Raw genomic sequence first — 13,984 nt, forward strand, 5'->3', positions numbered from 1 at the left:
CAACTTACTTTTGATGAGAAACAGTAGAAAATGCACCGTGTCGTCTTCATCCACATAGCCATATCTTTTCTCCAGTAGGATTGAGTTATTGCCAGACATCCAAGCAGGACGGCTATACCATTTTAACATATGGACATCCCAGAGAGTGCCCTTTGTCTTGTCTGTTCCATTGTACACGCGGAAAGCTGTGCCATATACATTGTGATAGACTAGCTGCAATCCTATTGTGTATTCCGATGGAACGGTAATTATGGCCTTGCAGGCTGCTCCGCTACGTAATGTCACAACTAGATAGTACACCTCACTAGAGTCACTAATAAATGTTTCACTTTCAGTGCATATGTCCATAAACTTCTTCACAGTCGCATCTGCCATTTTTACAACGTGTGTGTTGAGAGCATTCCAGTTGTAACGATACGAAAATCCGTAGCCTTTTGTGTTTACAACATTTGTACTCAGGAACTCAAGAAATGGAGACTCCAAACGTATTCCATCCGATTCAGTTCTAGCAATTGTTGAGTTCTCGATTTTAAATGAATCTTTTACAAGGTCTGGATACATAATCTGGAAACCAATGGCAGCAGAATTACTTACAAAGACACCGCTGATCACGTGACGTGGGAGGTCCACTCTGAAGGCGATTCCGGGGATAGTCAGGTCTTTTCTATATGGAAAACCTGCATAGCACACCTCAACATCTTTGAAGACGCTTTCCTTTGAAGTCACAGCAAGGTGAACGCCAGCCCAGTAAGGGATTTTGCAACTGACATACAAAACATTTCTCATGCATGATGATGATGAAATCCAGTTGTTTTTGTTGCAAATGTTGATGTTGTCTCCTTGACCTGTGTCGCATCTGACATTATGTAGGAACATTTCTTCTTTTCCACTTGGGTCACGGTAATAAGAGTCCACCGGTTCGTACCCCAATTGTCTGCATACTATGTCGTCCTCGCGTCTATAGGTATGCATACAAACTGGCATCCACGTACTGTTGATCCATATTTCAACTACCCCTTCCCACGGAGCAGGACCTCCGACGAGTCTAATGTCCTGTTGCAATGGTCTCCTTGGAAGGAACTTCACCCGTTCTTTTTTATTACCTTTTATAATAACCTTTCCTTGCACTAGGAAAACGCTCTTTAATGGAAATTCTAAAGTGATGTTTCCTTCGATAAACAAAACGCCGTCAGGCAATATTGTGACATCGCTCATAACTTGGTAGGCATCAATTTGGTTTGTAATATTGAGGACTTGATTTAATGTTCCTCCTAACTTGTTACCTCGAAGAAAACAGAAAGGTCTGACACCATCGTGTAATTTAGAGCTGGTTGAATTGTAGGAATCCAAAAATGGATAATATTGGATCTGTGAAAGTTCCACTCGATCTTCAAAGTCAAACACTCGGTCTTTTATTTTGCATTCATCTCTTGTTCCCCACCAGTTTTCTTCCGCGAGAAGAACGTGTTCGCGGTCTTTCAGCAGAGTTGCTAATTCGTGAGAGAACAAAGGATTGATAAACGAATTAAACTTTATGGTAACGTTGCCTCCGTTTACAGCTAAAACTGCCTGCGTTTTAGTACGAAGGTAATTGTTGGAAAACAGCCGGATTCTTTGATTGTCTAGAAACGTGTTGTTTCTGATGGCAACACGGCATTTTGTGGGTAACGTTCCGCAGTCAACGAAAAGTATGTTCTTTCCTTTATTCTTCAAAAAGCTGTTCGATGAAACCTGCAGATTGAAGGGTGAGGATTCCTCATTGAAACACCTTCGCCCGTGTCTTACTATCAGAGCAAGTCCACTGTTCTCGTAATATATGTTATTGGCCAAGACAGCAGATAACACGTACCATTCCGGGCCAAGGATATCCAAACCATTTTTTTTGTTTCCCTTTACTTTATTACCAGTAAATAAAAGTTGAACGCTTCTCTGCCACCGATCGTTTCCCCAACCGCAATTTGAAGGATAGATCTTACAACCACCAAGAGAATTGTTGAAAATTGTGGAGTTTGCAACCGTAATGACATAGTTCTCCGGGCGTTGATCAATTCTATAAGTAAGATAAAACAGCACACCGTATTGACTGTTCCCTGAAACATTACAGTTTAGAAGATAAACAGATCGAAGACGAGCTGATTTGGTATCTAGAAACCACAATCCGTTTCGTTTGTTGCCACCAGCAATAAAATCCTTGAAGACAACTTCTCCTCCTTGATTTTGCACGTAAAAACCATCCCTTCCGTTACCAAGAGAAGACGAAGACTCTATGTTTATGTTGGTATCTCCAAATTCGAAAGCATAACCAGATCTATAATTGTTTGAGGTAGAAATCTTCTCCAAGTTAAGTCCTCCTCTAAAAAAGTAGTTAGTGTAAACTCCTATATTTGAGTTTCCATCAAATTTACAAGAGCTGAAATTTAATCTGGTATCGGATAATCTCGTAAACAGAGCCCCATTTTGCGAATTTCCAAGAGACAGTACTTCCACTAGTCGAACATAGCAGTAGCGAAATGCCTGTAAGTAAACTCCTTCACCGTTACTGTTACGAACAAATTGCGAGTTGTAAATGTTGATTGTGGAGTTGACCTGGTTTAAGATGTGCAATCCTTGACCGCCATTTTCTTCAACAAGGCTGTCGTACATTTGGAATGAAAGAGTTCCACTATCGACTACGATTCCTGACGCTTGGTTTTTCGAGGAATTGATGTTAGTTAATTCTACAGTACCTGTTATCTTGGTTATGTTAACACCGTTATACTTGTTATGCCGAAACATAGATGTTAAAACAGAGATTTTTCCTTGTGTGTTGCTGGCATAGAGTCCATAGTAGTTGTTCCCTATCACCGTTGTACGGGAGATTCGAGAATTACCAATCAAGTTGTCAATGGTAATACCAGACTTAGAATTGTTAGAAAAGGTACTGTTAGATATCACAAGTGATGAAGTCTCGCCTAAAAATGATCAAAAGCCAATGGGTTAATGTTATGAGGAGTATACATCATCCAAAAACATTTTTAGACTTATTGTGGGCAGTCATTTTGTCTTCGTATTGAATAATTAATTAATTTTTTGGTCGATATCTTTATTGAGTAGCTAGCTTACCTATTGACCAACTGACTGTAAGCGACCGACTGACTGATGGAAAGAACCACCCACCGAAAGAACAAGCACACGACCGAATAAGGGACCGACAGACCGACCGCAGGACTGACGGTCTAGTTGATCAAAGGAAAACTACCTTTTTGAATGAGTGATTAACTGTTCAAGCGAACAGCAGATACACCAATTCGTCTTATTTAAAGAAATAAATAGAAATATATAGCTACCTTGATCTTCCATAACGACCATTTCCAAGTTAGAACTTCCTTTTGAGTAGAAGGAAAGTTCCAATATAAAAGTAAAACCAGTCTTAAATGTCCTTCCATTGTAGTCACTTGTAATTCTGTGCAGTTGGGTAGCCGTGCTTGCATCGGTAAAATTGAACTCAAATCCACTCCCATTAATTGTTCTCAAATACACAGAGATCTTTCTTCCTGGTGAAGCTCTGAAAATCTGAAGAATGCAAATGTTTTTTCATTTCTTTAACTAGAAGATAAGTATGTCCCTAGGTTACAGGTTACGGCTAGTACTATAGAGGTGCTCGATCGGGTAACTCCCTTCCATGAAACCTGGCTCACCATTTTGACCATTTAGATGTCTTTTATAAATACTTTCCTTTTGAGGAAAAATATTCTGAACATCCAAGAGGAGCAAAATGACTTCGTTTGACGGATGAAAATGAAAGGAGAGGCATTGATGTAAGTGTTTTCTTCTTCTAGCCTTCAGAGAAAACTTATTTTTTCAAGCGTTGGCTATAAATTTTGGATGGTTGAAAGCTGGTCTCTGCACATGGGGTGGAATGAAACTCCTCTTGACCAGGAGCTGTCTTTTTGCATTGTGATCTTCCCTATTGTACATGAAAAATCCTCCCCTTCGAAAAAAAAAACGCTACCTATAGCAGGGAAGAAGTGTCCTGTCTAATTCACAAAACTTTCAGCTCATGGAGATCGTGATGTTTTCCTTGATTGATTCGCCTGGTTTGATAGAAAAATTAAATTCCTCACAGTTGGAAGCTTTTCGCACTCGATCCTACCTTTCTACAATTAACCGGATGATGATTTCCAGCGGCATTTAGGAGCAAAGGAAAAGAAGCTTCCCCTGGAATGACAGAACAGAAACTCACTGCCAGGCGCTTATAGATAAGACCTCCTCCAAATCGTGCATTCTGAACTGTGACGTTTTCAATTACAACATTACCGCAGGAGCTCTCGATATTCACACCAACCACCACAGGCCCCAGGATTGAAGAATCGAATACAGCCAAGGGTTTCGCAAGTTCTTTTATATTTAAGCCGGAGGCGCTATCGTTGATTGTAACATGAAGGAAATCTGGAGCGTTTTTCACGGCATTTACGCCCTCGAGAGCATTTTCAATGTCCACGTGCTCCAGCGAAGAGCTTCCTTTTTTCTCAGAGGAATTCGTCGGTTCGAAGTGAATACCTTTCCAGTAAAAAATCTCGGCCAAATATGGCAAGAGAGTGTCACACTCGATACCAACGTCCGAACTGTGAGCTGAAATATTCGTCGTTGTCATTGAAAAAAAAAGAGATGAAAATAGAAGTGTAGTTAGTGGCTTAAAAGTAGCCGATTTTGTAACTTGTGGCTTTTACGAAAGTCCTTATTGATGTGGTTTCTGGGGATCTCGACACAACCTCTTCCTCAATCGATCCTTGCACTGTTTCTCAAAACATTAATAAAATTGTATTAGGGTTTCAAGTCGAGTGGGTGAGCTGACCATTTAGGAAAATTTATTTTCATATCGAGACTTAAAGCCCTCTGCCCAATAGCCGCATGAAGTGTTCAGCTTCGCAGTGTTGGTTTCAAAGCAAAAATTTCACATCACGAAATCCAAATTTAGCTCAGCCTGATGTCTAAGAAAATCGGAAGAAAGTTGAAAAGAGCTTACACCAAGCATTCAAATGCTTAGCGAAGTCTGAACCTGGGATCATTCATTCTCCTAACAATATAACCACTGAATCTTACTTAAATGTCATGAAAGTAAAGGAAATGAGACTAAGGAGACTCTTGATTGCTGGACAAATTCTAAACAGAGAAAGATGTTAAGCTACTTTGGTGACATGGAAAAATTAAATAGTTTTGTCGATAATCACTTGCTTTGCGGCCAGAAAGAGAATATTTCCATGGAGAGGCACATGCGCAAACAACAAAAGCATTGCTTAGGACTAAAATGAACTTACAACATGAATATGGATTATTCATAATCCATCTGTAAGAACAATCCCATAGACTCTTTTCAGTTCCTTTACAGCCAACTGTCTTCATCATCACGGGGCCGCTACCGGGATCTTGGTAATACCGCTTTCCCCCAAGGAAGCCAAGATGTCTGCAGGCCACGTGCGTATCTCTGAGATCCCAAGACCCCCAGTCGTTGCAGACAGTCCCCCACCTTTCATTATACTGCAACTGAAGGCGCCCGTTGTTGTAGGATGATCCACCTACAAGTCTTATCCCGTGACTGTAGAATAAAGCCCCGTCTGTTTTATTGCAAAAACTTGTTTCTCCACAGGAAACCGCTCGGAAAGTAATTCTCTGCGACGGTGTCCCTTTTGCATGAAACGATCCACGAACACGAATCCCCACAGATGGAACAAAATTTAGAATTGCACCAGGCTCTATGGTGAGATTAGCATTTTCTGAGACAACAAGGTCACTGGTGACCAAGTATGGACCATCTGCACGCGTAAGGGTCTGGTTACCAGTGACAGTGCCATTCAATTGCCGTGAAAGATCTATCACGCCCTTAGAAAGCCCATACCCGAGAAATATGGCCAGTGGTATGCAGTATTTTAGAAACATCGTGTCTGCTCTGATCTATTGGTAAGGAAGAATAGGAATGAACTGGAATCAGTAGACATAAAAGTTCACCTCAAGACGAAAGAAACAATTTTTTCCCTAATATTCGTCTTTTTAGATGACGTCACGGACCCCTCGTATCCCAACTACTACATTGCAAACTTCGTCAAATAAGGGTAGAGGAGTGTAGGAAAGGGGGAACGCGGAGGGGATAATCAACCCTTCTTTTACCGTGCATTGGTATGTCCAATGGCTATGAATTAGGGAGAAGGCGGCTATACGCCCAAGCTAGGTGGTATGCGCTCTCCACTTGATGGGAGTCAAGCGACATACTCCTATCTACAGGGAAATTATGCATTGGTAGCGTAGTCACAAAAGACTTGGGACGAAAAATTAAAGTTGAAGAAACCAGTTCCTGCAATTGAAATTCTTCGCGCCTTACGCATGGAGATCGGGATCAGAGATTTCTAGCGAGTGCTTTGTTTTGCCTAGGGTATAAATTAAGTTTCCTTAAATACTCCTGATTGAATATAAACTTGGTGTCTTATTCCGCAATAAAAAAAGCGACAAGACACTTTAAACATTAATTGCTTGACTGAAGCGAGATCTAGATACGTCATGTTTGCACTTTTGGAGATCATTCACTAAGGAAAAGATAGCCCGAGAAAGTTGCTAAATCTTTTAGCTCGGTTTTCAAATAAAGAGATACATGATTTGGTTAAGAGCGTGGAACAATGAAAAATTCTGAGTACCCTACTAGGAGTTATCCCCCAGAATTTCGAGCAGTAAATCAGAATTAGCTTTATATCTGTACCTCGCAGAACCGTTGAGAAACGCTTAGTTAAGGTAAATTGTTTTCAGGTAATTTGAAAATGTTATGAAATATGCAGTCTTCGTCGACGTTGAGGAGGAACAGAATTTGTTCAAATATCCGTTCCAATGGGCATAGGACATGTTTTATTTAGATATAGACTTGTATCAGTTGTATGAATAAATAAAAGGATATGCTCCATTGCAATCTACCCATGATTAATCTTCTTATATGCCATTGCACCCCTCCAGGGCTTCTCTTTCCTTTAGTTTGTTCTTGGAAGAAATAAGTTTAATCATATAAAGGAAGGAACCAATAAATCTGAGTAAAAACTCTCTGCGTACCTAGCTCATTTTCCTGCAACAGAGCACTTAAATTTATTAACAGGCGTCCATGAGCAAGCACTGTGCACTGTCACTGGTGTTGCAAAAACAAGCAGATAGACATTCCTTGGATCGTTTTCAGTCAAGTGATGCCAAAAAGTCTGTGTGATCTGGCAAATATATTCTAACTCATTTTTCAATCCCGACACTCTTTAAGTCTCTGCCTTTCATTCTCGGAGAGTATGCTGTTTTAGGGGGTCGAAATTTCAGGTTTCTGAACGATCTTTTCAGTTCGTTGATGATCAAGTAGTTAACAAGAATTGAATATTGCAAATCAGCCTCGCATCTTTGCGCCTTACATTTTGTTGCTGATGACTTTGCAACATTTGCTCATTTCATTTTCATTTCTTTAGAGCCTCGTTGGATGAAGTTAATTCAGTGCACTTGGAAAAAAACTGCATAGAATTATTCCATTGCTATAACAAGCTTCCTACAAGTTTCTTTGGGCGATAAGACTACTTAAAAGAGAGAATGTATGGTACTTACGTGAACTAGCCTCACTGTTGCATTAGTTCACAAGAAACAGATATCATCGCTGCTCAATGATTACTGCTGTATAAATCTCTCACGTTGGGACGCCGGCGCAACCTCAAGCTCGTCCAACTTCACAGTGAGTGAAGTGCAACGCCGTCCAAGTGACACAATGACGTCATTGTGAGTAATTGTGGGATAAGCAGCGCTATCAGACAACAGCACGTTACTCCTGTTTCGTATATTAAAAACTCGATCAAAGTTCCCGAAACCACGTGTTTCGTAGTGCAATGTTCGATTTCTGCGGTGTTGTCGATTTCAGTAGACCTCATTTTGAACTATTCAGTGTAATTGCACACAATTAGCAACATTCCATTTGTATTTGGTTCGCTTTTCGGTTAAAGACTAATATTTAAGCAAAGTTATCTTACGTGAGGTAATTACAGCCTCCTTTACAGCAAAGTGGGAACAGAGAAACCTCACATAAAATACCTTGAAATACGCATAATCAGGAGGCGTCCCACCATCCTGCCGAGTTAACCTGCTTTTATATGAACGATGCAACAATTTCAGGACTATAGCTCTCTTTGTTAAAGAGACGTAAGAAGTAACAGGATATCATATTATATAACTTTTATCTGTCCAAGTTTTTTCACTTTGAGTCACGAATCTCCGAGATTCGTCTTAAATTTCAAACATCAAAAGGAGCATTTTGACGGAATTCAGTTGATTTTTTTCGAAAAAAAATCGAACTTCTGCTAAACGAAGTATGTACTAATTTGTTTTACTAAAAGGCTAACCCAACTTGAGAATATGATCCCAATATGATCCGAATGTGATCCGAATATGATCCGAACTCATTCATGGATGTTTTGGCTGTTGTCACCATGTTTTGAAAATGTACGATTTTCGGCCACATTTGATCTTAACAGGGAAAATTACAAGAAGCATAGTTTAAACATGGAACGTAGAGGATAGAGGAACAGTGAGCTTCTTGAGCAAGCCCCCTATAAATTACCATTACTATTACTATTGCTATCATTATTATCATTAATGTGATTATTTGTTACTCTTAAATTATTGGTTGAATGTCAATTAGTCACTATATTCTTGGATCGTCTTTCTCTTGTGGAACATGGTACTCATAATTATGTGGGATGCGGCAGGTTTTCTGTTTTTCATGTGCATACAAATATTCTGAAAAACTGTCTTCTAACGTCATCATTCAATTCAACCTCTATTTCTGTTCGATGCTTTTGAAAATTGTGCTATATCAACTATTTGTTCTTTCGGTGAGGAATCTATTAGAGCTGACTGGCGTTACAAGGATGTGAACATGACGCACTCCCATCTGTCACGCAATGTTCAAAGCTCGTTAACATTTCGCTGATAATTAGTTTTCATGGAGCCCAAAATAGCATCAACGATGTGCACTAGAAGAATTTCTCTCGAGGACCGTTGTTCTTAATTAGCAAGTGACCCTATAAAGCAATTCCCGGAAATGTAGCCTTTGCTAAATTTGATTAATGTGTCTCGCTTGCTTACAAATTACGGTGGCAAGCTATGGAGAAAGCATTCAAGCCATCGAATACCAGCTATAATTCTAATGAAAAACCTCGGGTGATTGTGCCAAGATCATAAGTTAGGTTGATCCAGTGCAACCCCAAATTCTACAGTTTCCTACAAGGAATGGATCATTAGAAAATAACGTTCGACAATTTCGTAGCAGTTCTTAGCATTCTTCGCAGCATGCTATGAGCATAAACTATATTGTAATCACTATCAATCTGGAGAGCATTAGGAAAAAGAGGAATGACATGGCAAAAATTCACAAAAATTCTATTTTAGCCTAACAAAGTGACAACTGAACATACTGATTACGTTTGACAATAAAGGAAAACGAAGTGATAAATATCCAATTATTGTGAGGTGCAGAATTAACAGATTGACAAGCCCTTCACTGACAAAAAACAAAAATATTCTGAACATCTATCCTATCGAAAATAAATTTGTTATTGACTACACAAGTATGTGCGAGTTTATTAATGTAAACATTTTGAGAGCAGTACGTCAATTACAGCAGTTCTTGAAAAGCCGAACTGTCCGGCTACAGACACGGGGGTGGCTTTCCCTGACGTTTTCCTTTGTATTCTGTATCGTGTTAAGTGGATTCAATTTCTTTCCAGACAGTAAGATTTTTATGTGACAAATTGCAGAAGATCTTTTGGAGTAACATCACGTACCTTTCCTAAGAGATATCAAGGGTCGGCTTGGAACATTTGATAGCTCTAAGAAATCAAGCTATTCATAAAAAGACATTACCGAGAAACGATTAATATAACACAATTTCAAAACACTGCGAAGGCAAATGAACCGCTCGAAAAATGCTCAACAATGTTATGATGTTTCTAGCTCTTGTAATATATGCGAATGCAAACCTGAGCCGATTATAAACGAGTAACGCCAAAACAGCCCGGTTTCAAGTGCTGCCTGTTTGATTAGCTGCATTTGTCATCAACAGAATAGACTTCCAGGAATCTGTGGCTTTTCAGATTATAAGAGAGAACGAGAAGGGCTTAAAAGGACTATACGCGGTTCAATCAAATTGACTTTTTGGTTTACGAAAAAAAAAAGAAATCAAAAGGAAACAAACATGAAACAGAGCTTTCAACCAAGCAATCAGGTTTCACCTCAAAACAAATTTCTTGCTTTTAAATTAAAAAATAAACCGAATTGAAAATAGAAAGCTCTATTATTCGCGACTTTTAGACAAGCAAAAATGCGAATCCAGGGTTTTATAAGATGCCTCCAACGAGTTTTTCATCATCAAGCGACTATTACGGATTCTCTCTCTCGCCATCTGTGCTTTGGGGATCAAAAATCCCCAAACGAGCAAGACAAATTAATTTGTAACCAAAAAAGTGGCTCCTGCTTTGATATTTGGTTTTTCTTTGAGTATATTATTGAATTTAGATGAACTCATTGAGTTTATGAAAAAAGGCATGGAACACTAAGAGGCAACTATAAGGGGGCCACGGTCGAACTTCCAAAATTGATTGAGCAATAATTACAAGACTATTACAAGATTTTCTGGCGACTCAATAATAATAGAGGGTTCTTTGGATAAGATTCACGAGTTTGATGGAAACTACTGAAGGGCAGCAAGCAACAGGAAACATGGAGGAAATTTCACTGCTGACCCATTTCTTCAGCCTCTGCTTTCTTTTCAGACACTAAAACTACTCAAATGAATTAATTAGCTTTCATGCTCGAGCTTTAAACGAACTGAGCATTATGGATATCAAAGAATGAGATAAAAGCATAAAAGCATTTTTCAAGAGATACCTCACTGAGTGCAGAAACGAGTCTGAAAAGTAAGTCAACATGCTTAACAATACTTGCATTAATGCCTCTGTTTATTACTCGTAGAAATCAGCTTTGAACATTAATTTCTATGCAGCCTCTTCTGATAGTGTGAATAGATGCGATCTCAATAAGGACAGCTGTTTCAATGTGTCTTGTGAACTGATTCTGCGAAATTCCATCAGTCGATTCTACGAATCCTGAACACAACTTTGCACAATCACGTTCCACTCAGTTCCTTTCGATTATTTCTTGATTTTCGTCATAAAGAACCACAACTTACAATGCTTTTCAATTGCATCAGATATAAACAAATATTATTCCAAAATGAACAAGATAACATCTTTTTCCGTGATTTCAAAGGTCAACAACTCTCATGGCAAATGGCAAAGAATGTCTACAACATTGTTTTGAGCCCATAAATAAGAATCCAACGTGTCATTAATCTATTTTCGTGATAACTGGAGACGAAATTAATGGACCAGTTTCCTTTAGCTAAGACACAGTATCAGTAATGTGGCATTATGAAAAACTTTCCAGTCAAAAAAATAAAATATCATAGCTTTTCTCAACAAGCGTTTGCTGTACTACGAACGCTGCCATAGAAGTGTAGCAACGTGCAATATAGCGGTTGTCAACGTAAAATTGCAGTCATCCCTGCCATTTGTGGCCTTTTTTCTCAGTGAAAAAATTCCATCTTATGTAATTCTGTCCTTTAATGGTAGAAAATGCAAAAGAGAGTCAAACAAACGGCGCAATCAAAAGTGTTACAATTTTCGGGCCAATGTAGACATCACATATCTGTAGTAAAAGTAGGGTAGTTCATCTGGCAATCATTTGCGCGCTGTTTCTTTTTTCCCTTCCATTCGACTTAAATCTACGACGACCATGATTTGAAAGGTTAATGCATTTTTAATCATTAGAAAAGTTTATCTCTGCGATCTGTAGTTCGTAAGAAACGAATGACCTTATGTTTCTATTCCCAGAAACGTAGCCCTTTTTCTGAGAGTAATTGATATGTCTCGTTTCTTTGCAAGGACGACAAACTATAAGAAGCGCATATTCGAAGCAACCGAAGAATGTGCTCACAATACAGCGGTTATGCTTAAAATGTGTTCGCCTTTGATTTAAAACTAAAACTGGAGCAGTCGATTCGCTAAAAACCCCGACATCGCTCACTTTCCTCCCAAAAACCACAGGGTCAAGTGTTTATCCAAATTCACAAGATGTGTCTGATCTCGGAAATACATTCCGACTCATTATTCAGACACGCTCCTTAATCATAAAACTTCTAAATGACTGCCCTGTTTTTATTCTTTTCTTCAATACATAGTATATTTTTTTTGTGAGTCAACACGAGGCCCAAATGAAATAAAGTTTCACGTTACTTTCACGGTTTGTTCTGTACGCTAATAGTCAACTTTGCATTACATGAGTTAGTCAACAAACATTAAATATTGCAAATCAACCTCACATCTTTGCGCCATCAAAGTTGTTCTGGAGACAGAGCAACATCCACTTCATCTCCATTCCTTTGGAATCTCGTTGGAAAATGGAAAATATACATGGACAAAATTGAACTGAATATTATTTCGTTGCTATGAGGAGCTTTCTCCAAGTTTCTTTGCGCGACGCAATTAGCTAATACAAAAAATGTAAACACTTACGTGAACTATCCCCACCGTTTCATGAGCTCACACGAAACAAATATCATCGCTGCTCAATGATGAGCTCTGAGTGATTTACTGTGAAACTTCTCGCTCAATTGAGCGCGCAACGTCAAAAAGCTCACAGCGTGAAAGACGTACACTGTTTGAGTGACACAGTGATGTCACGTAATTCTGGAATATGAACGATCAATGCAGATTTTAACTTCTTTCAAATGAAAACAACAACGTCAACAACAAAAACAAAGTGACTCTGTTTCGTACAATTCTTTCTTTCTTAAAATGCATGTTTATATCTGTTTCTCGTAATTTTTAATTCTAGCTCAGAGCATTTTAATTTTGAATGTCTTTTGGTCAATATTTTGAAACTGAGACATGAAACACTGCACCAAAGGTTGCACGCGAACGTGACGATGTAACGCGTCTTGTTCGATAAGTCTTGCAGTACCTAGAGATAAATGACTCTTTCGGTGGGAACAAATTGAGTTCATTCCATTTCCGAATATTGCGTCATGCAATCTGTCCTATTCACGGAAGAGCCTACAGATCCTACGGAAAACCTTTGTTATCTTAATCGAACATAACTCTACGGTCTAAATTATTTTATATTGCAATATAAATTATTGACTGAAAAAAACACGTCCTAAATTGAAAAAAATCACGCACACTTACGTTCTAATGAAAAACTTAAGCTGCCAAACAGCTCTACCTTTGTTGTCTGGGACGGTGTACAAATTTTCACCCGTGGAAGAGTCTTCAAACGACAAGATTCTTCCCCAGTTCAGCGTTTTTTACAGGTAGATTCACAGCTTTGATATTTCAGATTCGTTCTAGCATTTGATTTTTAAGTTTGCACCATGGTACTAAAAGGTATGTTTTCAGAGTTAAATGTTCCGACAATTAGAGCCCAGACATTTGAAAACAAATTAGCTTCTAAACACCGAGGTTCTCTCGAACCTCGGCGTTTAGAAGCTAATTTGTCTTGGTTTCTCAGACATGCTGTGAGTTTTTGGTCGTATCACGCTATTGTCGCAGGTCCCAAGGTTACGGATGGTTCAATGGAAGGCACTGTGATTCAGAGTCGTGATGAATCGTACTTTAAGTGTGCCCTCTCAGAAAAAAGTAACTGCTCGTGATCTATCGGTTTCTCAGAAGAACATCAGAACCCAAAAGTCTAGATTTCAATTCCTCGTGAGGGACTCAACGTAATCAAATATCACCAACGCAGTTAAGCCGCTATGGTGATCGACTGCCTCCTTTGAATATAAGATGTTGGTTTTGAAGAATTAATTTTAATGTTTGTCTCCCTCCCCCCTCTTAAAGTGGTGTCTTAAAATGGGGCTTTTCATAATATTTTTCAATGATTAAAATATACT

General features: G+C 38.9%; 1 protein-coding gene across 1 annotated transcript in view; it reads right to left on the reverse strand.

The window, feature by feature from the left end:
• The window catches only part of LOC131772853 (uncharacterized), a 43,901-nt gene extending 31,160 nt beyond the window's left edge, over window positions 1-12,741 (reverse strand). Inside the window, exons 1-5 of the mRNA XM_066174199.1 lie at window positions 12,609-12,741; window positions 5,298-5,931; window positions 4,133-4,611; window positions 3,327-3,552; window positions 9-2,951 (exon numbers count right to left, since the gene is read on the reverse strand). Coding sequence (XP_066030296.1) covers window positions 9-2,951; window positions 3,327-3,552; window positions 4,133-4,611; window positions 5,298-5,916 — 4,267 coding nt within the window. The 5' untranslated portion in view covers window positions 5,917-5,931; window positions 12,609-12,741. The remainder of the gene's footprint in view (window positions 1-8; window positions 2,952-3,326; window positions 3,553-4,132; window positions 4,612-5,297; window positions 5,932-12,608) is intronic.
• Window positions 12,742-13,984: the final 1,243 nt, after the last annotated feature.

The sequence above is a fragment of the Pocillopora verrucosa genome, chromosome 11 (assembly GCF_036669915.1).
Source record: "Pocillopora verrucosa isolate sample1 chromosome 11, ASM3666991v2, whole genome shotgun sequence".
Taxonomy (NCBI): Eukaryota; Metazoa; Cnidaria; class Anthozoa; order Scleractinia; family Pocilloporidae; genus Pocillopora; species Pocillopora verrucosa.